Raw genomic sequence first — 27,755 nt, forward strand, 5'->3', positions numbered from 1 at the left:
TATATTTTTATAGTTTATTTTATCTAAAAGACAATCATTTAAGATGGTCATACATATTAATATAACAATCTTAAGTCTGTAATTAACAAACCTCAGTAGATGAACTGATTTTTTTTTTTGACAAAGTGACAGAAGTACATAAACTCAATACTAATAACTAACAGTTCAATAACAAAAGGTTCTGTCCAGGAAGCAAATAAAAAATGTTATATATTAAAAAGAAATACATGTACATGCGCCCGCACACAGAAACACAAACACTCCCCATTCATATCATAAAACCAACACTGAATCAATTAATCCTACCACATAAACAATGTTTCAGGACAAAAATACAGTTTCTGAGAAGCTTCCACAATGTCCATAGTATAGAAAGAATTTCAAGGCAATTAGGGTATTCTATACTTTGGAGAGGCCTAAAGCTTAGAATAACTCTAGACCACTGCTACACAATGAGTGCAAGGGATGTTTCTGTCTTCCCCTTTCATTACAAAGCAATATTGTCTTTACCATATACATGATTATGCTTATTATGGCTTATGTATACGTGTAATATAGTAGTCAGACTTGTAGATGATGTTATATTTACCATGAATATGTTGAAAAGCTATTAAAAATGTAAAGAAAATTGTTCAACAACCCTTAAAATAATCATTTATCCTGAGACACATTTTGTCCCTCTTTGAACGCACTGTTCTCACATAATGCTTGAAGTTTTCAGTCGGACTGAATCATGGAACAGAGAAAAGACTTTAAGGAACTAATCAACGTTGACAAAAATATATATATAAAAAAAACACTTCTGAAGTCTCCAGGCTGCATGACAACCATTTCCTTCGGGGGGGATACAGGGACAGCTGAAAATAACCCCCAAATTATAAACCTATAAAATTATAAACCTATGACACTGTCTCTTCAAATCTGTTTGTAATATGCTTGCGGATGTGCTAACTAGTATTCACTCTCAGGTTTGGTTTTCTGAAACGTATCTTTAGACACTTCAAGTAACTTGTAAAATGAGACCCATAGGATAAAGTTAAAACTGGTGAACATTAAAAAAAAAAAAAAAAAAAAAAAAAAAAAAAAAGAATGAATGCAGGCTTCGGATAACACAACACACTTATCAGGGCTCGGGGTCCTCTTTCTCAGCCTCCTCCTTCAGTTTCTGTTCCTGCATGCGGCTCCTAGCTGAGCCTGAGAACGCAAGACAAAAGACACTATTTAACATGTTAGGCAACTATTGGAGTTCTATTGAAAAAAAGGGAAGGAAAAAAACAACCCAGACGAGTCAATCTCAGAGCAACTTACTCATTTCTGCCAGCTTCTGGATCAGTGTAGACTCGCCATTTGATTTACTGTAAAAACAGAACAAACCTTCATGATAAAGAACATGGATAACAGCTGGTGTCTTTTGTTACACTCAAATAAATACAGCTTTATGAATGAAGGGCTGAGTGGCCCACCTCCCATCAGCCTCATCTTGTCCATCCACATCAAAGCGTAATCGTTTCAGTGGTTTGGGGGTGGAGTCTCCTTCTAGCCTCCTTTTCAGGGACCAATCAGTGCTGCTAACCATCTGATTGATCTTTTGGAATTTGTCCGATGTCTATAAACATGGCAAAGGAACAAATGTTAGACAATGCACTTTATGCACAATAACACTGTGTACTGTGACACATGGGTAAGAAAACAGCAGCATTGTGCACTGTGACACATGGATATGAAATCACTTACCCCAAATGATTCACCAATTGATACAAGGATCCTGTAAGAAAAATGATGAAAGAAAGCAGTGGATAAATATAGATAGATGGATGTACTCTATTGATACCCAAGCAGACATCTGGGTGCAAGCGCAGCACAACATGGTATATTATATGCAAATACAACTTGTTACACACTATATAATTGTTTACCAGTACTGTAAAAGTTAACACACAACATGTTAATGTGAAACCATTCAAACCATACATAGTTCCAGGCTAGATCAGAGCTGTATTCACTCTATGAAAATCATGATTTTTAAAGTTCAGGATTTAAAGTTCACTAAACCATGAACATGATAAAAATAATGTTACTGAATTCAAATCTGAGCAAATGTTAATTATATTAATTAACTTTGTGATTAAAAACATTTCTAAAAATAATCTGCCTGAATATGCATTCAATATAAAGAATGCATGCAGACTGAAAGCACTGACACTTAGGGGATGAAAAAAACTATGTTCAAATGAATGAAAATATCTTCTGAAGTTAGTTTAAATTCTAGAGGCGGCACAGTTTGGGCTTTTTATATTTGAGGGCTGGTGCAGCAGGCGTTAAAAATTTTAATAATTTTGGAACAGACATGAGCACTGACCTGGATCGAGGAGTCATGGCTGATGGAGTCATGCGGCTGCTCTTCAAAGGAGAGATGTAGACATTCCCGCCAGGCACTCTCAGGGGAGAGCTGGGGTATTTGTATGGGCTCCGGGGGATATGAGGTATAGGAGACAGGGGAGGTGGCTAGGAGACAAGCATTAAAATATTTCTAACAGTACATACACATAATTCTATGCTTCTGCACTTGCAAAAAGCAATGTTTTCAATAAAGTTTCAAACCACAGGGAGGCATCAGAGTGCATGGTAAGATGGAAAGAGGAAGCAAAAGCTGCAACAGCGCGTCTCACCCGAGGAGAGGAGTACTGCAGAATATTGGTCTTCAGCTTCTGCATAAACACCAGGTTGTAGAAGACAATGATGGAGTCATACTGGCCTTCTCTGATCAAAACATGCTTGAAGATCTAGAGAATTTATTTATATATAAAAAAAAAAAAAAAAAAAAAACAGTTTCTCTTAATTCATTACTTACATAGTTAAGGAAAAGCATCTGAACACTTGATTTAAATCCATAGTATAAACAGTTGCAGTTGTAATGTAATTGGCTCTCACCTCCTGGTTTGTATTGGGAAGCTCTTTGTATGCAGTCACAATCGTCTTAAAGCGCAAATCCACATTCTTTACCTTGCATATGGCATACATAGCGCACATCATGAGCTGAAATAAAATAAGAAGTGAAGTTACCTTTAAATTTACCATCCACTTTCCACCACCTATAGTTAAGAGAATATTTCTGGGTCAATACATGAAAATCTCCAAAATGTCTAACCAGCAAGCTGTCCAAAGTGTATTGTGTCTGCTTTCAAATCAATTAGTCTAGTCAATTAAATTACATGAATGTAGAGAATAACCCACCAAAAATAATAAATGACAATCAAAAAATAATTTATGAAGCTGAACAGTTGCTAGAGATGGCACTGATTCAACACCAGGCATCAGTTTGGACCAATATCAGCAGAAATGCTGGATCAGACATCTGAAAGGAAGAAAATTATTCCAAGGCAGTAACAAATCTAGGCTGAAACAGCACTCACACTGAATGATGTGACGTAAGCTGTGTATTACTTTTTGTGAGTTAGTAGTATGTTTGAGTAGTTTGAGTATAATTGCTTGGTTATAGATTATTAGATATATAACTAATCTATATAATCTCTTAAATACAGTTACAGATTATATAGAATAGTTATAGATCTTATGTAATATAAGATCTGTTTTGGCCCACATTTAAAGTTTAAGTATTGAAAAAAGTGGAAAAGTGAGAAGTGGTATTGTGCCAACAACCACACACTCCAATGCTTATATAAAATAGTTTCAATTTATGTTAACCTGAAGTAGTAAAGGTAATACCTGGTCTAGGTGTCTGTCTTTCATGAGTTCATACTCATTCTGGAGCGTGTGCTGAAGCAAAGTCCATATGATGTGCTCCAGCTCAGGATGAGAAGTCAGCAGGTGTGAGAAAAGCATTTTCAGCCGCAGGTAGGCCATTCTGTATACTACACCAAAAAAGAATCAGAAGCAGCAATCAGTTAAATAGAGAATTAAGCAAAAATCCTGCCCCTTTCACTATTTCAAAATTACATTTTAAGGAAGGCTGATGAGCTCATCTGTCTCCTTTAGCATGAATAATGGTATCATATTCTGACTTCAGTCAAAATACTGCAGACATTAAAGAACCCATGTCCTATATTTGTCCCCCTGATGTCCACCTGCAACAGACTGTTTGATTTTATGTACCAAAGAACAGCATTTCTCCATGATCATTTTGCAAATATCTTAGAATTAAACAGGCAGTTTTTGGTATTTTAGGTACCAAAAGATTGATGTAGGTAAATGATCTTTGTTCTGATTGGCTGCACTGTGTTGGGTCTCATTCAAGAAACAGTCCAGGCTGAAACGCTTAAACATGAATGGGCAGGGCTAAACTGTGTTAGACTGAATAGGCAGATACATGTAAATGCCTTAGTTTGGCATGGAATCCATGTTTATTATACATCAAAATGAGTAATCTTTGGACAATTCTGTTATCAGTCTCATGGATTCTAAGAATAAAACAAATGCTATAACAGATTGCATTTAATCTGACAAATACCTCTCTATTGTTTTCTCTTTGGACTGTGAAGGTGCAGCTTAGTGACATGGTTGTGGGCTTGTTTCTTACTATACTTGATGCTTATTAGCACTGTATTTCTTTCAAAAACATGTTACAAAAAAGTACTACGGAAACACCATGTTCATGTGCATAGAACTGAAATTAAGATGAAAAGGAAGCAGTGTTGCGATTACTATCTGTGCTGAACACCAATTACAGAAACAGCTTGCACATCTGGCCTGGTTTCAAAAGCCCAAGTGAACAATATATTCTACAGCATACCATGAATTTGTCAAAAGCTATAAAAGATCAGGGATGCCATACGTTTTTTGTAAAAGAGGCTCAGAGAGTTGGAACGGTGTTGTCTGGTGCCTGGGACAGGAGGCTGGGATGAGGGCACAGCTGAAGTATCTACCTCTGCAGCTGGGACTCGACGACTGGGCCGCAGTGGGGATAGGTACCTGAGAAAAGAGGCAGTAATGGTAAGAGTAGATTAGTGTGTAAACTAATATCTTCTCGTAAAATAAATCCATTAACATTCTTCATACACAAATACGTTTACTCTATTTTAAATTCATTATTAACTGAAACTACTTGAACACTTAAGTCCTATTAATATTACTCAATTCAAATGCAGAGGGTTCTAAACAGATCTAAACATTTTTTGTAGTTTTCCCAAATCAAACATAACTTTTCTTCCTAAACAGACAAAATGGAACAAAAGATTTCATCAGAACTAGCTAACTGTACCCAGCAAGTCTCTCTCATTTTCCTGTCACTGCGATGATAATTTGTCTACAAAAAGAGATAATTACATACAATCAACACACCCACACTAACATCTAGTCTGGTATTTTCCCCATTAAACAAAAGATCCAGATAATAATAAGCTGGCCCTATTTTAACAACTGAGATAAGTAATTCGAGAGGATGCCATTTTAATAGTCTCATCATAGAGATAAGATGTTGATCAGGAAATTCCAAACCCAACCACAAGTCTCTACTGCTGCACAAAATCCTCATGTGGCTTCATTAAAGGACTGAGCATTTGTTAACCAACTTCCTATGAACACTGACCACATGTAAAGCTTTCAGTCCTAAAATGATCAGCAGATAATTATTCACAAACCAGAAATGTTCAACTGAATTATGATAAACTTAATTAAAAGTTACATCAATATTTGCTGTAATAATATTTCAGGAAATTTGATAGGTATTAACTTAAATGAGTGTGGTTTACATTTTTTTTTATCAAAAGGTGTTTTCTTTCACTACTCAGTCAGTCCTTGTAAATTTGTTCTGGCATACCCGTCACTGAAATTTCAGATTCAGGTTCTCTTCAACCAGCAACAAGCAACAATGTCAAACAATTCACACTCAAATTTAGAAGTTTCTAATGCAGTTTCTGGTTCCTTTTATTGGTTAAACAATGGGAAGCAGTTCTTTCGCAAATAAAAGATGGCCAAACACCAGCACTGATCTCTGCATGTGGCCATATTTCACCCAGCTACAGCTCAATCAAGTGCTTGACTCATACTGTAACAGTAACATATACACTTTCAAATTTCTTTCTAATTTACACCAAAAACAGGGAGCACTTACAACACATCATGCAATGTGCAGGATTAGTGTAAAGCCAGTACAAACCACTAATTAGCAAGAGCTAAACTGCACATCCACAAGGAGGAAATCACACCACAGACAACCACACAGCTGAGAAGCCATACAGAATGGAACTCAGAGAAGATTGTTAGGTCTGGTTGATAAAACGACATCAAGACTGTTTGTTTGAATTATTATTTTTCACCTGTGGTACTGTTGTATTTGATTAAGCTGTTACTCTGTTCCTCAATTTATCACTAACAGAAGGAAGCTGAAAATCTTTACACAAGTGCTTCTTCAGCACACAAGGTAGCATTATGTGCCTATTTGCTTGCAAGACAGGTGAAGTCCAGCCATTCACTTACAACAGCACAAACTAGTGAGAACATTAGAGGATGTGACCTGCTAGCCATCTTAAAACTGTGGACAGTAACAAGGTTCAGTAACAATAATGTTATAATGCTTTGGGACTAAAGAAGACGGGGCAAAAAAGGCCAATTCCTCTGCAGTAACTTTTTCTTTTGATGTATATGTATGTATATGTATGTATGTATGTATGTATATATATATATATATATATATATATATATATATATATATATATATATATATATATATGTGTGTGTGTGTGTGTGTGTGTGTGTGTGTGTAAATATTTATATGTAAATATAATAACTGGATGCAGCTTCAAGTGCTCAACATTCCTAGTTTTATTATTACTTTCACCTGCCACTATAATTGCTCTTGATTCAACCCTTTGGTAAATATGTAGAGATACCTCCTTCAGATGTTATTTCTCTGCTTTACAAATAAAAGCATCTTTTAAACATGCATACGCTCAGAATTCTGAATGCTGATTTGTTTACTGTGCAGTTCTGTTTTGCTTCAATAAAAAGACTGAAACGAGAAGCACAAAGTGTAAATTTCATCAACACAAAGTTTTCTTTTAGACGAGCACAAATTAATGCCATTTTTCAGACTAAGCACATTTTAAGCACTTGCCAATACCGACACATACTGAGCAATCTACTTAGATCAAATATTTGTTAGGGTAAATAAATATGTACGCAATGTATTTTCACAATTAAATGATTAAAATCTAGCTGATTTTAAATGAAGATCACTAGCTAGTGGGTTTTGCTACATGCCAGAAAAGTACAGTTGTAAGTAGTTAAGTTTCATAGTTTTGATCCCTTCACCCATCTCTGCCAGCAACAGTCTCCGCAGAACAGTGACAACAGTAACCAGATACAAGGCTAACACATCCAAAGAGCGCTGGTCTCAAGTTTTACATCTTGTTGTACTTTTGGCTATTTGAGGTGCAGTTGAACGCCCTCTAAATAGACTGCATGATTTTAGAAATCTTGTTCTTTGGTGACTCACATTGTCCGTGTGCATAGACCATTGTGCAAAGACAAAGTCTATGATTAATAAGCTCACAGTGTACGAAAATGAGCTGATGTGTGAAACACAACCCTCACAGACTGCTTCTTTATGTAAAATTATCAATAAAAACAATGTTTTATTCAAAAGAACATGCTGTAGTGAGGTAACACTATAGGACAATGCATCTCTCTACATATACAACACGTGGTACTGCATGTTAATACTGGCGCATTTTCAAGTATGCAAGTACGCGTTGTGCTTCAAGATACTCATTTGACTAGACTGCATTATATGCCTTTACATGAGCAATGCAAACAACCAAGATGAAACTCACACTATAACATAAACATATCTGTGCACAAACTAAATGAAACTATGGATGCATCCAATACCAGCATAAATAACCCACATTTCCAAACCAAAAAATCTAAATGACTTTGAATCTAAAGTTATTGTAGCATCTGATAATGACATACAAATACATGGACTGAAGAAAAACAGGGGAGTAAGGAGTAGAACGGAACTCTGCAGTATGTTGTACCACAGAATACACATTATTTTCCTCTGCTGACCCCCCTTCGCAAATCGCTGACCACTGGCACACTCACAGATCAGCAGCAGTGTGGTTGTGCTGTAGAGGCTGGTTCAGAGTGGCGGGAGGCTCCGCTTGTTCACCAGGCCCCTCCTCACGTGATTGCTTCAGGAGTTCAAACAGTGGAGAATCCTAAAAAAAAAAATTAAATGTCATCTGCTTTTGAGATAAATACATCAACATTCTTCAAATACCACTGATGTACACTGTATTATCCTTCTGGGCTACTTCCTCACTAAATCATTCTGAGGCTTTAGTAACTTCTTAATTGCATCAATGTATCAAACAGTCTGTATTTCCTCTTTTTCAACCTTAAAGAACTGTCTAACCTTTACACTATCCTTTTGGTAACCACACCTAGACACATAAAGCAACAAAGCTATTATCTCACAAGGCCCAATATGTAATGGAATTAATGTGGGAGTAAATGTTAAGTCCGGATAGCCCAAGTAAAAACGTTTCTGTAGATATTACCCCATTGCTGTCACTTGCACTATTCATGTAAGTAAAGTACTATTTGGACGGCATTCACTTAACAGGGGGGGCTGGGTTAATGTAATTTTACCACTGAAGGTCTATAATGTTTATTAATGTTTGACACAAAATCTGGATAAATTGCATAATTGATTTAAGTATTACAGTCACTCCAGAACGTTTGGCTGCTCATAACTAGAAAACAAATTCAAACCATTAATATAATCCTAATTTACCCTAACTTTGTAGTAAATGAACACAACAGACCATCAGTCATGAAATTCTGTTGATCATTTTACATGTCTTAATAATTACAATACTTAGCTAATCCCATATGAATAGTAATTAAGTGACCTGACATTAGCCCCTGTAAAATAGCTGGCCAACAGTTCACAGAGCTTTTCATTATTCTGTAAAGAACTATGCTTGACAGTGAGTAAAAAATCATGTTGTGGTTGCCTGGACTGGTTATTTCTCTGTGAACTTTGGAGCGGTTCTTCTTTTGTTTTGCTGTAGTACATGGCTTGAGAATAAGAAACCACAACTACTATACTGTAATATGCAAAACATGAAAATAAAATGTGTAAATAAGGTCATACGATTGTGCTATACAGTACAAGTTCAAAGACCATTGGCCAAGTCATACAGTGTTTCCTGTGTGATGAACAGTACTGTGAGTGATCAGTATTTACACACTTCAAAAAGAAGAACCATGAGGAGTAGCGTGAAGGGAAGGGTCACATGCTGCAGCTCCTCCCCTCAAAAAGCATTTCAGCCTGTCTGTCGATAACGCTGGGTTATTTCTATGTTCGCAGAGTTGGGGAATGAGCTACAGTGCGATTATGAATCTACAGAATCTACCACAGAAAAGGAAACAGCAAGATCTAGCAGCTGAAGCTGACATGTTCAAGGAGCAAAAAGAATGTAACCATACCCAGCTCTGCCACTAACAAAAAGGAAAAGCCAGGCTTAAATAGGCTCAGCTCAACATTTCACAAGAAGAGGAAGCAACAAGAACAAAGGCAGATACAAAGTCTCCAACTGAAGACCATGCTGAAAACAGAAGAATCATTTGAAATTATGGATTGAAAGAGGTTTACAGCGTCATTTCCTGCTGACTAAACCAGAGGAGGAGAAAATCAGGACAGAAGGTAGGCGCTTATATGTACTTCAGCAAGAACATGTGCAAGGCAGAGGTTATGACTACAAAATCAATTTAACAAAACTCCTCTAAGAACACGTCATGTTTGATAAATTATATTGAAATATCACAAAACTAACCTCTACACCTATTTCTTATTTGTCCCTATGTGAAGGGACAATTTTATCTTTAGGTGAAGATGACAGACAACAGCATAAAGGAGAACTGCAACATCAACGATGATTTTAAATACATTTTATATGCCATAGTTTTCAGCCTGGTTTTTATACTAGGACTGATCTTCAACATGGTGACTTTGTACATATTCAGTTTTACTCTTAAACAACGGAATGAAACCACCATATATATGCTCAACTTGGCTGTATCCGACACACTCTTTGTACTCAGTCTCCCTTTCAGAATCTTCTATTTCATCAACAAGCACTGGCCATTTGCAGACATGCTTTGCAAAATCTCAGTTGCACTATTCTACACGAACATGTATAGTAGCATCTTATTCCTCACTTGTATCTGTGCAGATCGCTTTCTGGCAATCGTTTACCCATTTGCTTCCAGGTCACTGCGGACTAAAAGAAAAGCAATAATCGCCAGCTGTGTAATCTGGCTCTTTGTGCTGTCAGGGAGCTTCTCAATAGGATTTCAACTGGACACATCAGGGAACAACAATAACACCACCACCCCCAACAATACCTCTGTCAAGTGCTTTGAAAAGTACAGCAGTGACCAATGGAAGTCCAAATTATCGAAAGTAGTAGTATTCATGGAGGTGGTGGGCTTTGTAATTCCAGTAATGATCAATCTTTTCTGCTCCATTAGGATTGTTAGGATCCTACGCAATCCCAGCACCGCTAAACATGAAGGGCAGCTAAACAAGACCAAGGTCTTGCGAATGATCGTGGTGCATTTACTCGTCTTCTGTTTATGTTTCATTCCTTATAATGTCAATCTAGTCTTTTACGCTCTAGTCCGGAGTAAAACCATCAAGAACTGTGGCGTGGAAACAGTAGTTAAGATATTTTACCCCATTGCCTTTTGCATTGCAGTGACAAACTGCTGCTTTGACCCGATTATTTACTACTTTACCTCAGAAACCTTTCAGAACACCATCAAGCGCAAGTCTTATGCTGCTCAGAGCAGCATAAAGCACGGTGATGGCACGGAAACAGAGTCAGTGAGCAAGTCTATAAGACAGAAACTCTTCAATGAGTCATCATTATGAGATCATCACCCACCAGAAGAGCGGGGGAGAAATGGCTCTACTTCTGTGTCAGTTTTTTTATTGTGGTGCCATGAAAGTGTTTACAATTGTCTTTTAAATGTTTGTTTATTTTATGCTTTTGAGTGAACAAATACCTGCTTGTACAAATGTATGTTGCATGCCAGTATGATGACAATAGGGGTGCCATATTAAGTACTCCCTTACATTTCCATTCCATTGTTTTAACTGTAGGTTGAACTACAGAAAAATAGCTTTAAGCTAATCACAGGGTCTCATAACATTCTACAGTCATTTTTTTTCTAGGTTTTATTTACAAATGTTCAAAAGCTTGGAGTCTAATTCTGCTGTACAGATGTATACAATTATTTTATTACGTTGTTTATACTGTACATCATAGGTTTCAGATCATTTGTATGAACCTGTAAAAAAAACAATAGGAAACTTTAGGTGTGTCCAGAATAACAGAATAATGAACTCATTTTTCAAGCTGTGATAAAATGTTAGGCAGTTAAATTATGAACAAAACTGTAAATGATAATTACAGTATATCAATTAATGACTTTTGGTTTAAAAAAAATCTCAACACACATTCAGGTGTCCAATTTAGTGTATTGGCATATACAATGTATAAGCATTATTGAATAAACTAACATAAATTATTAATAATACAAGTGATCCCAAGCTTTTGAACACTATATGCACATGGATGGATGTATTGGAGATTTTGTTATGTTACACAAATATATGCTGGACACACCGTTAAGGTGAATGCTACAGAAAGAAGCAGTGTTTAAAAGTTGGGCTCAGAGGTGAGAGCTGAAGCTCCAAAAAAAAAAAAAACAACCCACAATGTTTCTATTAAGTCATTAAATTTCTATTAAGCCATGTACTCCAGGCAATTTTTTCTTCTCTGATGCATATTGTGAACTGTGAAAAAAGTCCTCAAATACTGACAGTTTTTGCCATGTTGCTGACCCCTACACTCTAAAAACTGATATGTTAAATGACACATTTACCCATGTTATCCATTGTAACACATTTTGTGTTGCTTTAAACATTTTGTATGTATTAAAAAATGTTTTGCCCAATATATATATATTTTTTTAACTATTAAAATCTGTACTGTGATATAATGTGTGCTTTGTAAGCTTGATATTTTACAATTTGTCACAGGGCACAGTTTGATGAGCTTTTTTTTGTCTAGGTCACAATAACCAAAATTATTTTTACTTACAAAAGCTAGAAAAGGCTACAGGGAAAAGAATAAGGCAGATGATGGCAATGTTGTCTATCGTAGGTCTGTATTTAATATCTATGCTTTTTAGATGAAACACTATAGATGTAAAGCTATATTTTGATGTTCTCACAAAAAAAATATTATTGATGATTATTTCTGAACATTTACCTTAACCTTAGTGTTTGTAAAGTGGGGTAAAGTCAGCTTAGGCACTCAAAATTGCACAGTACCAACTGTAATTATTCTGTTTTCATTTTCATTCACTGTCCTCTCTGTGGTGAGATGCCACTGCAACTTGCTTGCTCAACAAGCAAAATAAAACTGCCTAGTATCAAGTAACCAGTTAACTATGAGGTGCTAGTATCCAAATTTAGAAATCACTATTCCTTATTTGTAATGTTTCATTTTAGGAAGACTGCAATGAAAAAAAAAATATACAGACCAAAAATTTAGGAAAACTCATCCGTTTTGCTTGTTTGTGCCAGCAAGATTGTAAGTATGAGTACCTGAACATGAGCATGTTACCAAGGATGTGGCTACCTACTCTAGCTGATGCAAGCCTACTCCATAAAACAATGATCAGATATTTCTGATAAATAACACAAGATCATGCTTTATCAAGCTGTGGTCAATGCTTAATTATCTCATTCCCATGCCATATTAAGTTGTGGCTACACATTGTTTTATTTATATGTGATGTCACTAGCTGGACTCCATTTATTTACTTATTTGTTTAATTGTTTTGATGTTTTTCTTTCCCCGTGGTTAACCAGGTATCCATTAATGAATTGTTATGGATAACTGAATATCAAAATTAGTCTGAATGCACATCCCCAAGAAACCTCAGACAGAAAGAAAACCTACTTGCTGGATCACAGAGCAACAACAAAGCATGCAAAGTATGTAAAGCCATATTAAAAATATTGTCATTCAACTTGCCAGTTGTTCAATGATTTATTCAGCCCTATATCCCTCATCTGGAATATACGAAGAAATATCCTTAGAGTGTGCAATATTTCAAGTACTAAAAGTACAAAATGTGATATCTCCATCCCTTTAAGAAAAAACCTCAATTAGGTTTTTACTCAAAAGGCTGCAGATTGCTTATGGGGGAAGAATAAAGTAGTGCAAAACAATTGGACTAGCCAAAAAAAAAAAAAAAAGTAGGTGCCCCCTTGGTCAAATTGAATAAATAAGTTACAGCACTATTGTTGTGTTTACAAATTATCCATTAAAGTTTGTGGACACATGTCTTAAGTGTGTGAGGACGTGTTCATTTATTTATCAAAACATCATTTGACCCAACGTGTTCAAACTTTTGCTTGCGACTATATGACTGATATGAAGGCCAATCAATTTGCCAAAATCTCATTCAAATTTCTTGAGAAGCTACTAAATAACAATATTTAAGTAACACAGCAAATGATTTGAACCTGTTTGCGAAGAATCATCAACTGGAGCTCAAATAGACTGACATCTTTGTTTGCATATATACACGTATATTTGGTCATAAATGTGGGCTTGCCTGCTCATGAGATATCCTTTAAAAGACACAATGCTGCAGACAGACAGTGAACACGGAGCATCATCAACTGGTCAGCCAGCTCAGACACTAATGACAATACTCACAACGATGGAAGCAAAGCAAACTGGTAATCTAATTCATTGTGTATATTAATTAATGAATATAAAATGCAATGCCATTTAATTTCTCAGACTTGCTGTGGTAAGCCTAAATTTATGAGCTCTGCACATTGGAAATAAATGGTTTAATAATCTTTATACTAAAAAAATAGTAATCCTTGTGTAATCATTATTGACTTGATTGTGAAATAAATGTAGGACAACCAGACCCTAAACATACACTAAAATAAATATGATGCCTTTAAGTCAATAAAAGTAGGAGAGGAAGTTGGAAATGGCATTACCACACAAAGAGCCTCGCATGGTATCTGCAACCAATGTTGATATGTTGGAGATGTGAAAGCATACTTTTCAGTGCAGAGAAACTAAAGTACTGTTAAATGTCACAACAGTCAAATATAACACTGTCCAAAGAAAAACACATCTCTAAAACAGTAATTTAGTTAATTAAGTGATACTTTTTTTTTAATTAAACAGTTAATTAAACACAAATATAGTGGCATATGAAAAACCTTGGACACCCTGCCAAGTCAGTACTTAGTATCTCCCTTAGTCAGCCTGCAAATTCTTTTTCTAGCCAGCTATAGTCTCTATGTTAATGATTTAGGAATTTTCACCCTCTGTTCCCTGCGGAAAGCTTCTAGCTGTTACTCTAGTTAATACACTTGGGCTGTCTTGCACTGTCTTGCATGTGTAAAATCAACTCACAAAATTTTAGCAATCTAGGGACTTTTTCATGTTAGGGAACTGTGAGGGCCATTCTGATATGATGCTTTAAAGAAATGTATATTTCATTAGTTGTTTAGAAATACTGATGATACTAAGAATTCAAACCCTGTAATGTTGTTTGGGCCAACAGATAATTCATGTCTTTCGATTTATTTATTTATTTTTTTATATAAGCCAGTACTCTAAACCAACACATGACATGAAAATGAACCTTTTCCAAGCTATAATAAGATCAATAAAAAAAATGTTAAAAAATCAGCAGAGACAGGAGAGGAAGTTGTAACTGAAATGGAACATTTCCTCTTGCTTCAGTATGTGTCAAACACTGTAGTCACTGACACCTGCAGAGCAGCTGACACACCCAATTAGACGCTAAATACAATCACAGCTGGCTGTACAAAGGGCCAAAGGGCGCCTACACCCGTGCACTGCACAAATATTTAAAGTCAACAGAGTGGGGAACCTTAATGTTTACCAGGCTACTTCTTTGTGATTACCAGTGTGATTAGTTTGACCAGCTCAGTCATTGTGGCTCTGACCACAGACAGTTAGTCATTCATCCCTGAGATGAAGAATACAAGTGACTTGACGGATGCAGACAAACGAGAAGAACAGTAATACAGCCATGGATCTGATGAACAAGACCATCACACTGAGGTCATTCAACTGCACACTGGACACTAGCTACCGTTTCTCCTACTACCAGATCTCCTACAGCCTCATCTTCAGCTTCGGCTTGGCCAGCAACCTCATGGCGCTCCGCCGCCTGTGGCTCATTCCACGTAACTTGACTAGCACTGCTGTCTACATGGCAAACCTGGCTGTAGTAGACCTCTTCTTCATAGTGTCGCTTCCACTCAGGATCTATTACTACTATAACAGGTCCCACAACAGTACCTGGTCTCCTGGAAGAACTTTCTGTCAGCTGACCTTTGCTCTCAAGTACATCAGCCTATATGGTAGCATCTTCTTTCTGGCATGCATAGGGGTAGACCGCTACGTTGCAGTGGTGCACCCTCTGCAGCAACAGCTGAGGCGGGTACGGACGGCCCACATGCTCAGTTCAGGCATCTGGTTTCTGGTGTTGGCTTTAGGCTTGTTTCTGCCCTTCCTGCTTTCTGCAGCCTCTATGAGTCACCAGCCTTGCCTGTTGGACCCCTCCTCACAGCGGCACCGCACCTTCATCCTGGTCACGCTGGGTGTGGTACAGATGGTCTTCCTGCTGCCTGCACTACTGCTGCTTTTCAGCTACTGCAGCATCCTGCGCGTACTCTGTAGGCTGGCCCACCGCAGGAAAGTACGGCATCGACGGACCCTCACAGTCATCTACTGGGTGTTGGGGATCTTTTTGCTCTGCTTCGCTCCATACCATATCAACCTGCTGGGCTACACACTCACTCACACAGGCGTATGGCCAATCTGCAGCCTGGCTAAAGTCACTACTGCCTTGCACCCTGTGGTGCTCTCCCTAGCCAGCACTAACTGCTGCCTCAACCCTCTCATCTACTATTTCTCCAGCAGCTTAGTGCACAAAGAAGCTGCTGGCAACAGGGGGAGTGGCAGCCAGTGAAACTGGAATTATTTCAAGAAAAACAGCATGAAAAGGACAGACTTAATTCAACAACATTAAATGGACATTTAAGCTGAGGTTATCCAATTTTCCTACCCATGCTCGAAATGTTGTGAGGTTGGACCCACTTTACTGGCTGTTGGCAAAAATTCAACCTAATCAAACTGTAAGTTTTGATTCACTGTATAACACTGAATTTCTAGCAAATCAAAGGTTTTTGGTCAACTCTTGACAGTGATGGGGGGGGGTGATCTTGATTTGGATTTTACATGAAGATTTTTTTACGGCATTCAAAAAATCTGTTTATATCCAGGCATGTGCTAAACCTAGCTGTATTTTCTGAATGTCTTGGTGCAGTTGAGGTGGCTTTGTTGGATGGCTTGTGAGCCAGAACCCTGACGTTTATTCTTAGAAAGCTAACAACCCAGAGCAGTAGGATGACACGGGCAATTAAAGCTGATATAATTTCCACAAATTAGAACTCAAATACAGATAGTTAGGTCTGGAGTCACAACAGCCCTAGCCTTGATTACTGCAGATATATTGCTACAGTTTTGATGAGAAAGGACCATCTGATGTTTTTTGTGTGCAGGAAGATTTTGCTCTTTTTAGAAGTGCTGCCCCTGTGTGCTTATGGTGACTTCGCTAGCATTCATAAATAAAACTGTTTTCCTTGGCACTGATAAAACAGTGTACGTCAGCATGTGCTTTCATGACTTTCATTTTTGGATATTTTAATAATCAAATTTTATTTGTTCTAGTCACAGAAACAAAAGACTTTGCCACCATGTTAACATTAGAACTACACCGGATCAGCCATAACAGAGTGGACCTTTCATACACATAAAAAAATAATTTTCAGATTTTGTTAAAAATAAATTTTGAGCTAAAAAGTTACAATTCAGCAAGCCCAACTGTGCAAAGCATTTGTGGGCGGAGTGTGAATGGGTCAATTCCAATTATTGAGAAAGGAAAGCCCAAACTGTGCTGGACTAAGAACCTTCACAAAGAAGAAACTGCTGGTTTAAGATGATTCATACATAAAGACCTATTCTGAAATAACAACAGCAAGTGGTCACTGATAGTTTACATTTCTCTATGCTAAAATGTTATATACCTTTTCATTTTCTCTTCAAAAGCCACTAAATTGTCCGTGCTTTAATATTATTTTTAACCACAGCATAACACCTGGATTATGCAGTGGGTAAATAAATACAACTCACCGCTTTCCAAGCAATGCTCTCCATGATCTGCTGCTCACATCGGCCCAAGTGTTCAATCATATTGTGCTTTAGTGTGGGCTCTGCTTTGATGAAACTCTCTATCACTTTGTAGAAGTCAAAAGCATAAAGCTGGAAAACGTCCAGAATCCAGGGGAAGCACAGGTCAGTGTCATTCCCATTTTCATTCCCATTCTTCAGGGAATTTCCTAGAGTGCGCAATCACATAGGTAATTAAAGCATGGCTGCAAATTATTTCTTGTTTTACAGGAAATGCATTAAATATGCTATTTTTCTGTAAGTAAGATAGATCAAATTTATACTCAGTGATTCGTGACTGCAGACTGATCATTCATACCAAAACAAAGCTCAGTAAAAGCATTCACTTGTGGTTGTGCCATCATTTATAGTAACTAAAGAATTGAGTATCTTTAACCAAGCTCACCAACATAAGTTGCCATGACAACCTCGAGTGCACAGGCAAGGAGTGAGGTATGGAATGTAGCATTGTTGAGGAGTTTACTGTGAATGAAAGGTCAAAATTCAGTGTCTCTATGAAGAAAATGACACGGATTTGCCATGCTCATATTAAGACACTTAATATGACACAAAAGTTATTTGACATGTAATTTTAGTAATAAGGATTTAAACTTTTACCTGAAATTTTGCACAGAGAGCCTCTTTTCCTCCTAAAAACAATATTGCAGCCATCAGAGAGACAGTTATGAAAGAGAGGAGAAATCGTAAATGAATATATTTGAATCTATTTATACTCACTGATTTCAGCATTGACTCCATGACTTTGTAATAGAGCTGGACACCAAGAGTAAATCTCTGCAAACCATAAACAACAATGTGAGTTTCCTTATTTTCCACAAACAAAATTATAGATTATCTGGGATTATCGTTTTGGTACCTCTTTGCCAAGGCCTTCACAGCGCTGGCCAACAGCTTCAGCAAATTTCTGGCAGAAGATCTGACCCAGCTGTTCTACTCGCTTAGTGATCTCTTCTGATGGGTCCACAGTGCAGTTCTGAAAGGAATGTATACTCATTATTACTGGAGCTTAACAAATAGTTAACTCTTTTAGAAACAATTATATATGGTCTAAATTTTCCTCAACGTGGAATCAAGTGTTGGCCACAGGACATAAAATCTGCTGATGCTCTTTTAGTCAGAATTGTACCTTGAAGTAAACAATAAGATTGCCAGAGGGCTGATCACTGGCTGAGGTCAGCTCACCCCTCAGTTGCTGTATCGAATACATAGCAGCTCTAGACAAGAAAAGGAATAAAGAATTTAGAAACCATCAAAAACTGGAGTACATAAAACATTTCGCCATCACAGGTATGCATTTTGTGAAGCACACAGAAGAAAATGCACCAAAGAATGTGCTAGGGCTACTATGTGAGGAGGTAAATGAAGCTGACTAACTTTCATTCTGTCTACATTCAAACCAAGACAGATAGATCAATAACGAAAAGTGGTCTCTGGTGAAGTGTTATCTTTATGCATATGCTAATAACTCGGGCTCATAATTTTATTTAGTTAGTTTTTTTTATTTTATCCTGATGATCTCCCCGTTAATTATCATCACCAGAAGATCAACAGGAGAGAAACTGAGCCATCCTCCCCTCCAAGAGAACAGCGTCAATTATCTAAGTAATTTCTCCCAGCCACAGATAACAGAATGCGACATTTCAAGGATTTAGTCTGGGTCTGAGTGACAGGACACAACCCTCTTAGCCAGTTGCAGCATTCCAGAGTCACAAAATATCACATGTAGTAGGGCCAACAAAACATTGTCACATCATGGCCAAATATAATTATCACAAACTAAATCTGCCTGAATACAGTGTTAATTTATGCTGTGCTTTATTAATGTTATTATTCCATAAATAAGAATGTGTTCTTTCATTAAACAGTGATATTAACAAGAAGCAACACATTTTTCCCTTAAGAATTAAATCTTGTTTTTGGGCTGAAACATGAAAATGACATCTGTTTCACACATGTTGTGTAAACTGTGGAGTGAATGCTGTTTTAAATTTTAACAGTATTTACAGGAAAAGCCAATTTTCCATTATCTAGGCCCTTTGAATAAAGCACTGACTAAAGTACTTAAAGTTAGAATGTTTAATTTTTCCACACTGCAGTAAAGAAAATTATATATATATAAAATTTTATGAAAGAAACAAACAAACAAAAAAACAAACAAAAAACACATAACTTAATAAAACACCATCACCTACCTGATTGGGGTCTGTGGTGGAATGGGAACGCTCTCTTCACCAGACTGATTCTTTCTTGGAGTTATCTCCACAGTTGGACTACAAGAAAGGTACAATATACACCTGATATGTTAATAAATGCAAGAATATGGGTAAAGAAAAAGAACAACTGTTGTACCAAGATTATTTTTTATAAGTTTTTCAACATCAGAAACAGATTAATGATTAATACATACGTGTCCACTTTGCCTAAGCTGAGCGTCTCATCATCAACCAGGAAGAGTCTTGCATCAAAATCCTTGTTTTTGTGGTATAGTTTCTCATATTCTTCAGAGAAAGTGTCCACACATGCCTGCTTTAAAACATTGGTCAAATATTGAAAATTACAGTATTTCTTAGAAAAGACTGGTCTGACACACACATGCATTTTGTTAAATAAGCAGCAATATTGCTGATTCTCGTAAAAAGCCAGTCCATAAAACGATGGATGTAATCACTCTCCAACCATAAGCACTTATAGTTGCCATGCAACTGATAATGCAGAGGGACTCATCTTGCATTACTTTCATCAGCAGGTGTAACAATTTAGCTCAAAGCAAATATTAACTTCAGGTAACTTTCATCACTGCACATAATCAGAACCCATTTCACAGACGCTTATGGGTATTTGACAGGCAACATGAATACAAGAGTAATGTTAAGTAATGTTGTAAACCATGCAATAAAAGCAGTCTTTAGCATCTACTAAACCTCTTTATGTGAGTAGCTCATAACTAAGTGAATGTAATAGGAAATTAAAGTACAGTTAAGCAGAAAGAATACATTTCCTTGTTCTCTTCCTAAGGAAGGCATTAAGTTGAATTTTCCAACTATTCCCAACTATTATAAACAAAGAATCTACAGACCAGTGACTATCACAGGATCAGCAATGTTAATGAATTTTCACTTCTCAGTGGCTTATGGCCTGTTAAACATGCTCTACCTATATGATATAGTCAGCCAGCAGTGCCCAACTAGCAAGCAAAATATATTAACAAAATAATTCATTTAGTATACTAAACATAAAAGGCTGTAGATGCTCTTACAGATGGAAGCTCCTGTGATCCTGCCAAGTTCATGGAATCCAAGAAGGCAGAGAAACTGCTTTGGTACACATTTTTCACCTGCAGTTAGAAGAGGAATTGTGATCAAAATACATCTTAAAGGCACCTAAGAGATCAAACATACACTACCCCTCACATAATTTGTCAAACTAAGAACTTGTCCAGTTTTTCCGTTCTCACACCCATAACTACATATCTTACCCAGCAGTTTCACAGCAGCTTTGTAATCTTGTAGGGACTGCATAATTCATTGTAGTTGCACAATATAAGCTTAATAACTGGACAACAAGCCTAGAGTTTAAGCAAAGCTCCTGTTGAAGTTTAAGTACAGCATGACAAAGAAACAGAAAAAGATGCAGCATACAGAGGATAACTGCACTGCAGCAATTTTCTAACTTTCTAAGGCACCAAAAGATTTCACAACTAGCCTAAATTACACCAAAGATGTTCAACCAGCCTAAATACACTTGAAAATAGAATTTTTTTCATGAGAATAGAAAATTTTGTCTAACATAAAGTAAAAATTTGATTTTATACAGAGTACATATTTACACATTAAATGTTCAAGCTGTCCACTGGCTGAATATATGTTTGGATTTTCTGACCTCATCCATGCTACAGTCGCTCTCTTTGCAGAGTGTCTCAAGCAACTGCACATCCACCTCAGGGGGACGAGGCTTGGCTTTACTACGTCTAGAAGTCCGAGTTGGAGGGCTCTGGGCTGTTGTAGTGATTGCTGACCCTGATAATAAAGAAAAAGGAGGTGCGATTCAAACATTAAACAGTGGACCTTTCACAATAAACTTCAGGGCCTGACTGATGGGAAAAACTGAATTAAATATTCCTGATTAGTAATCAATAAAGTAAACATTGGCTGACTATAGACCCCTCCTAATAAGGTAATATAAAGAAGCAGACTATGGCTTGTATGCAGTAGACTCTCTAATGGGGGAAAAGTGTCTGGGGGCACAGAAGTGAGCTGTACCAGAAGACAGTTTATGTTATAGCTTTATGTTATCTTATATAAGAGGTTCACTCTTGTACGCATATGGAGAGTTGTGTGCCCTTTAAGGAGAGAACAATCTGGTAAGATCAGACCAGAGTGGGTTTTAAAAAAAGACATCATATGCGTTACCAAAAAAGGTGTAAGGACATGATGGGGACTAAAATGGTATGGATCTGTGTAACTGGGGAGGGGAGATTACCTCTTCCCCCCAGAGGGGAATAAAAAAGAATGTTTTGAGATGATATTCACATTGTGGTTGACTGGGAACCATCTTGCCATCTGATGTTTAATAAAGCAAAGGCCAGTTCCTTCCTTCAACAAGAACTCAGCAGCTGAAGACTTTTTCATTCCTTTTTAATGCTTTTTCATTTTTGTTCATATTCTTGGGTTCTTTTCATCCTTTTTGAAGATATTAGATTACAGATAGTTATTAAAGCAATAGTACAGATAATATTAGAGTTACTTATAAATGTCCAGAACCTGGGCAAAAAGAGAGAACTCTTGGTTGCAACATGACAATCTTTTTGAGAGATAAGGCTTGTGGATAAGTGGATAAGTAAATCCACATTTAAAAATAAATCGAAAATGGTCTGTCCACTGAATATAAAAAAAAAAAAAGTGTTCGTAAATACAAAAAAAAAGTTACAATTAGTACTAAACAATTTAGTATATGTGTGTGTGTGTATGTCAAAGATAGAAAGAAAAAATGACAAAACAATTCAGCCTTTCATTTCTTCCAGCATTTCAGATTTACGAGACAGAGCGTGAAAGAGAGCACACGTGAGAGAATGTGCCCAAAAGAGTGCAAGTGAAAAAGAGTATTCAATCTGCTTGTAAGCAGACATCATCATAATAACAATAACAGAACAGTTTGATGGAGTGACTTAACAGAAACATGAGGTTTTGTAACCAGAGTGATACTCGATCTTAAACCTGACACACAGAAACATTACTCACTGTACAGAGGCTGAAGAAGAGCAGACGGGCAGCGCTTGGTGCAGAACTCCAAAACACACAAAAGTAACTGGAAGGCTATCACCAGGTCATCTTCCATCTGCAGAACAGTTCCTGTGCAATCAAGGAGACACAGCAAAGATATGAAACATAAGACTGAAGTGTGGGCTGACTGATACTGGCACACATCCGCTGGAAATATGCAGTGGGGAAAACTCACTTACACGGACATTCAGTGGCACACAACTAGTAATAACAAAAAGTATCACATTACTGATAAATAACATTCTAGGAATTGGAGAAAATGACCAGAAGACTGCAAAAAACATATACTGCGGTATCAGTACAGTTAGAACAATTACTGTCAGCTTGAGTATGTTTCACTAACGACATGACCTACCTTTGGCCAAAAGGAACATAATCCAGCTAGTGTGCAAAAGCTCTTGTTTCCTGGGTGAGAAGAGAGGTCAATTAAAGAACCATCTGATCTTTAGTGAAGCTGATCAAAATATACAACGACAAACTGTGAGAAACAGTAAGCACTCTACTTACTTAGCTTCATCAGGCGCAGAGTAGATTTTAGCACATGTCCTGAGGAAAGATAAGAAAGTAAGAACTAAGTGCAAGTCAAATCAACTTGCTATATATGCCTTTCAGTATAACACTTGACATACTGCCATTACACCCAACATACACCAGAATGTGCTAACAATCTTCCCCTTTATTTCATTCAGAGAATAAGCAGTTGAACAGAGTTTTTCAACAAATCCAGAAAACAGACTTGAGCTGGGGCCAGCTGATTTGCCTGTTAGGATGTTAACTAGACACCTCAAACAGTGCTGGATGTAGTGGAAATGTTGTTGCCACTTTGAGATGGAAAAGATTAAAGAACTCACAGAGGAAGTTAATACAGAAAGCAAAAAGAAAGAAAGCAGTGCTTTTTTGTAATCAATCAAATGTTTATGTACTTCAGACGGTAATGAAGAAAACGGAATAGCAAGATGTTCTGATGACCAAAGAGTTTAAAAAACACTTCAAAGAAACTGCTCAAATGACAAGTATTTGCCTTTTAAAAGAATAATTAGCGAAAAACAACATTACTGCCTCGGAATGGTTTGTCTCAAGTACACACCACTTCGCTTCCTAACATAATTGGTGCATTTTTAAAAATGGCAAAGATGTCTAAAAACTTTTTGAGCCACTGTACATCCTTATCTGACCAGAACTATTACTACAACAGTATAACAGAACCATATTTTTTTCCCTATCTATTCGTATCTTGAGCAGATTTCAGCCTGTAGCACTGAATATAAGAGCTGTCTTGTTAAAACCAACTCAAGTGCAGCCATCATTAGTGACCTCACAAATTTTGTGTTACTCAGATCAACTTCACAGCTACCAGTGCTGCTTTCATTATATTCTTGCATTTTCTCTTCACATTTGGCCATTTTTGGTGACAGATGTGAGAAGATAAACAAGAAAAGAATTTGAAATAAGTAGAACATAAGATTGCAGGACAAACTTTAATGTTTAAAGCCTTTGCTAATGTGCTCATGTTTCAAAGAAGTAAAGTATAACATACATGTGTCTTTCTCACAAATTTTAAAAAGTCAGAGACATCTTACAGTTTTCTTAGAATAAACTTGGCATTTTTTTGCTATCTTGTGATTTCAGTATTTGAATACTGGAACCTTGAACATAGTTGAACACCTGTGTACACCCAACATACAATTGTTTTCATTTCAATACAGATATAGAGTATGCCAATATAAAACTGCCTGCAAGCTCACAAACTTGTATCATGTGACACAAATATACCACATTGTGAAAATGCTCTTAACGTTTTCCGAAAATACCAACACTATATCAGGTCAAGTCTTATTAATCTCATATTTAGCCACTGTTAAATCAACAAGAATCACAGAATAAGCCTTACTTCACAAATCGCTGATAGAGCGCCAGTGACACTTCATACTTCTTCTCAAGTTTTGTGACAGCAGAGTTCACTTTAGGGCTTATGGTGTCCAAATTCTCATCCATCTTCCTCACTAGGTTAAAGAACTGTTTCAAACTGCAATGGAATTGCACATGATTGGTATCCAGGTTTATTACAGGGTTTTTGTGCATTAACAGGAAAACATTATAACATTAAAATGAACACCAACGTAATACAGCAAAATGTAAAAAAATCTGTTTTTGTTAACTTTTATTACGTTATATAGTAGTGCTCTGACTACTTACCTCAGTCCAACTGCCTTCTGAAGTTCTGTAAAGGTGAAGCACATGTCTTCCAAATCCACTGCTGAAATGAATATGCATGCTCCCCAAAGTGGCTTGTTTGAGCCCTGCATCAAAAAATGAGTTTACAAACACAAAGACAAACTGTGAAGACTGTATATACACCAATGATGCAAAGCTGCATGGAAATAGATGATATAAATACTACTTTTCAGTACTTCATTTCAAAAATCAGAGGAAAACATACATTTACTTTCTCTGCTGACTTTGCCACCGACTCCCAAGTTGCCCACGCATTATCACACACCAAGTTGGTCACCAAGAGGTCCTTACAGAGGGTTATGAACTCAGGATCCTTCTCTTCATGCCTGACAAAATATACAGTGGTAAATACTAGTGTGAACTGTAGCTGCACAATTCATGTTAGATATCTGTAACTGTCTTGATAGGGTGATCAGAAAAACTTTAAGCTTAAAGTCTTAAACATGAAATCAAAACGATCTTTTTTTAACCTTGTTAGTTCATGTCTTGGTCAAGTATGACTTATAATATTTAAAAGACAAAATGATTAATTTCTCATAATCTTACATAAAAAAACTTTATTACATCAACATGTACTGATGGAGGGAAAATAATTTTATATTAACCATCAGTTTCATGTTTCACCTTCCCTCTAACCGATCACTGAGCGTAAATGCATAGCTAAGAGATCTTCTTTGTTATCAGGTTTTGCTCAGAAATACATCTTGCTATGGAAGGAAAATGCACTATAATTTCCAGTTCACAGTGAGTTTTGCATAGTCGATTGTTATAAATGTTAGAGACAGATGTTCTATGTGTGTTGAATATAAATACATATATTTGACTGAGATCCAAGGTCCCCAAAAAAAGAAAAAAAGTCATGACAATAAAAGCATAACTCCAAAGCTTATCCATTATGGGATGCACTATTTTGGTGCTCTGTGTTTCATAGTTTTATGAGAAAACATAGTGCAAAAGAACCAGTGCACTGAAACACTCCCACACTGCACCCCAATAAGTAGTGCACAATTGATGTACCCTAGCCGATAGAGGATACCCATAATGCACTGTGTGGTCTGGTTTGAAGATTCACACACAGCGTCTCTGAGTAGGATTACCAAGCCCACTTACAACAAATTATACTGGACTGGTGGCATGATGTTTATAGTAGGGCGGTCAGACATCCCCATTTTTAAGCAGTAGAGCAGACATCTCACGTTGTGCTTGTTTTGTTCAATAAAGGAGGCTGGCTGCTGCCATCTACTAACCACTTGCTCACCTAGTTTTAGAGAATACTGCTGAGTAAAACTCGACCAGAAGCTAACAAATGCCACAGTTGCCTAGTTTACCATAGCTTTGCATAACGTGGTAAGCTACTCCATAATTTTCTGACATAGTTTAGTTATTTAGTCAGTGCCCGATTTGATCACAGTACAACAGTTACTACTATCCAAATGCAGGAAACTGGAACTGCCCCATCTGTTCATCTCATCGAACAAAAACATTGTATCTGAATGACACACTGACGGTCAAACTGGAAATGGCAAGGTTTTCTTTTTAAAGATATAGTCACCTACGTTTAAAGTCTTGGGATGGAATATACCATCACAGAGCAATAAGCAAACCCATTTGAAATAGTTTCCAAAACCGTTTACTACAATCATAAAACCTGTTCCCTGTACCAGTTGTAGAGTACAGCGATTAGAGGACCATTTCAGACACAGACATTCTAAAGTCTGTGCCTGTTCTTTGGTTTTAGAATTAGTAGGTAATGTCAGTACTTTAATTGGTTACCAAACATGTGATGACCTATCAGCTTCTTTGGACTATTGGCCAAGCATTTTAAACACTATAGTTACCACTGTATCAATCCTGCAATTTCCCCCTGGGATCAATAAAGGAATCTGAATCTAACTGTCTCAGCCAAGCTCAGAGTCATAACGTTAAACAACGTAGAGCGTTAAAAGCCTGTTTGTTTAAACAGACATAGCACTCGACAGGAAACTAATTAAAATATTAAAGGCACAGAAGAAAAAGTCTGATTCAAATCAAATTGCATTCAGATTGTATGTGAGCCACTTTAATTCACTCTTCTGATTGCCCAAAAATACCTACCTAGCTACAGAAGCTAAAGGCTGAGACCAAACACTCCAATAAAGACACAAAGCAGTTACATGTGTCCTCAAGCGGTTTATTGCTGATAAACACACACTTATTCGGCTATCCAAGATAGCATGACATCCATGTTTCATGTTCACAGTTTTAGCTATTTAATGTTATTACGAGATGCTATGGGAAGGTTAAAAACAAAGGAACACCGTTAGCCATCAAGCTAACTGAACATCCCTGTTTGTTTGTTAGCTTTAGCTAGCCAGTTAGCCACCACAGCCGACACACTTAAAAGGAAGACAGCGGACAGACAGGCGCTCTGAGCCGTAATGATGACTTATTTAGACCAGGGAATGGGCTGATGTCGGAAGAGCAGCAGAACTCTTACTTCTCTGGGGTGACAACGGAGTTGTGCTTAGTGTCCGGAGAGGAGCTCTTCCTGCTGCCGGACTTCTGCTCCCTGCTCGGGGTCCCGGCGGTGCGCCTTTTGGGAGGCATTGCTAATAAAATACACTTCGCGCTCGTCAGGAGTGAGATTTAAAAAGAACCTACGACTAATCCGCAGCAGGATTCGGCTTTACTTTGACTAAAACAAACGGATAAGTGTCATAAAATGTCAGGACATGGAGTGTACTCAGTGAACAGGAGCACATATACAATCCACAGCTTACTACCTCAGCCTCAAACCGCGGGAAAACTCACTGGCGTAACGTCCTCTAACAGAGACGTCATTTCCGGACCGCTCGAATTCAGTAACCGTCGGAGTCTATTCCACACAGTAATCTCAAAG

The 27,755-nt window shown here is 37.2% G+C and overlaps 3 protein-coding genes across 5 annotated transcripts; 2 read left to right on the forward strand and 1 right to left on the reverse strand.

Moving 5' to 3' along the window:
- rb1 (retinoblastoma 1) lies at window positions 1–27,661 on the reverse strand. Of its 2 annotated transcripts, none has more exons than XM_017719864.2 (27): window positions 27,354–27,661; window positions 25,083–25,203; window positions 24,839–24,942; window positions 24,534–24,668; window positions 23,150–23,188; window positions 22,998–23,047; window positions 22,601–22,711; window positions 21,243–21,379; window positions 20,620–20,697; window positions 19,771–19,886; window positions 19,556–19,633; window positions 18,490–18,577; window positions 18,220–18,336; window positions 18,081–18,137; window positions 17,961–17,992; window positions 17,749–17,825; window positions 17,307–17,512; window positions 8,065–8,180; window positions 4,793–4,929; window positions 3,727–3,872; window positions 2,932–3,036; window positions 2,670–2,783; window positions 2,360–2,505; window positions 1,735–1,765; window positions 1,464–1,606; window positions 1,309–1,355; window positions 1–1,194 (listed from the first exon to the last, which is right to left on the reverse strand). In XM_017719864.2, the coding sequence occupies exons 1-27, from the start codon at window positions 27,461–27,463 to the stop codon at window positions 1,124–1,126; spliced, it is 2,712 nt and encodes a 903-aa protein (XP_017575353.1). In that variant the 5' UTR covers window positions 27,464–27,661; the 3' UTR covers window positions 1–1,123. The 2 variants fall into 2 exon arrangements, with proteins under 2 accessions (XP_017575353.1, XP_017575352.1); XM_017719863.2 differs by having other exon boundaries at window positions 19,771–19,889.
- On the forward strand, window positions 9,262–12,036 carry lpar6b (lysophosphatidic acid receptor 6b). 2 transcript variants are annotated; one of them, XM_017719866.2, is made up of 2 exons: window positions 9,262–9,673; window positions 9,857–12,036. In XM_017719866.2, the coding sequence occupies exon 2, from the start codon at window positions 9,863–9,865 to the stop codon at window positions 10,901–10,903; it is 1,041 nt and encodes a 346-aa protein (XP_017575355.1). In that variant the 5' UTR covers window positions 9,262–9,673; window positions 9,857–9,862; the 3' UTR covers window positions 10,904–12,036. The 2 variants fall into 2 exon arrangements, with proteins under 2 accessions (XP_017575355.1, XP_017575354.1); XM_017719865.2 differs by having other exon boundaries at window positions 9,265–9,673; window positions 9,839–12,036.
- LOC119265436 (lysophosphatidic acid receptor 6-like) lies at window positions 15,002–16,139 on the forward strand. Its single transcript, XM_037546192.1, has one exon. It carries the CDS (start codon window positions 15,106–15,108, stop codon window positions 16,081–16,083), a length of 978 nt encoding a protein of 325 aa, XP_037402089.1. The 5' UTR covers window positions 15,002–15,105; the 3' UTR covers window positions 16,084–16,139.
- Window positions 27,662–27,755: the final 94 nt, after the last annotated feature.

This window comes from Pygocentrus nattereri, chromosome 16 (assembly GCF_015220715.1).
Source record: "Pygocentrus nattereri isolate fPygNat1 chromosome 16, fPygNat1.pri, whole genome shotgun sequence".
NCBI lineage: Eukaryota > Metazoa > Chordata > Actinopteri > Characiformes > Serrasalmidae > Pygocentrus > Pygocentrus nattereri.

Bases quoted from the DNA above. Each gene is read 5' to 3' on its own strand.
- lpar6b (XM_017719866.2), top strand. From the start codon at position 9,863: ATGACAGACAACAGCATAAAGGAGAACTGCAACATCAACGATGATTTT.
- LOC119265436 (XM_037546192.1), top strand. From the start codon at position 15,106: ATGCAGACAAACGAGAAGAACAGTAATACAGCCATGGATCTGATGAAC.
- rb1 (XM_017719863.2), bottom strand. From the start codon at position 27,463: ATGCCTCCCAAAAGGCGCACCGCCGGGACCCCGAGCAGGGAGCAGAAG. The intron at 24,943-25,082 runs GTATGTTTTCCT...TTTTTGATGCAG, and splicing joins AGTCAGCAGAGAAAGTAAAT to GGCTCAAACAAGCCACTTTG. The intron at 19,890-20,619 runs GTAAGAGCATCT...AATGTTTTAAAG, and splicing joins GATCACAGGAGCTTCCATCT to CAGGCATGTGTGGACACTTT.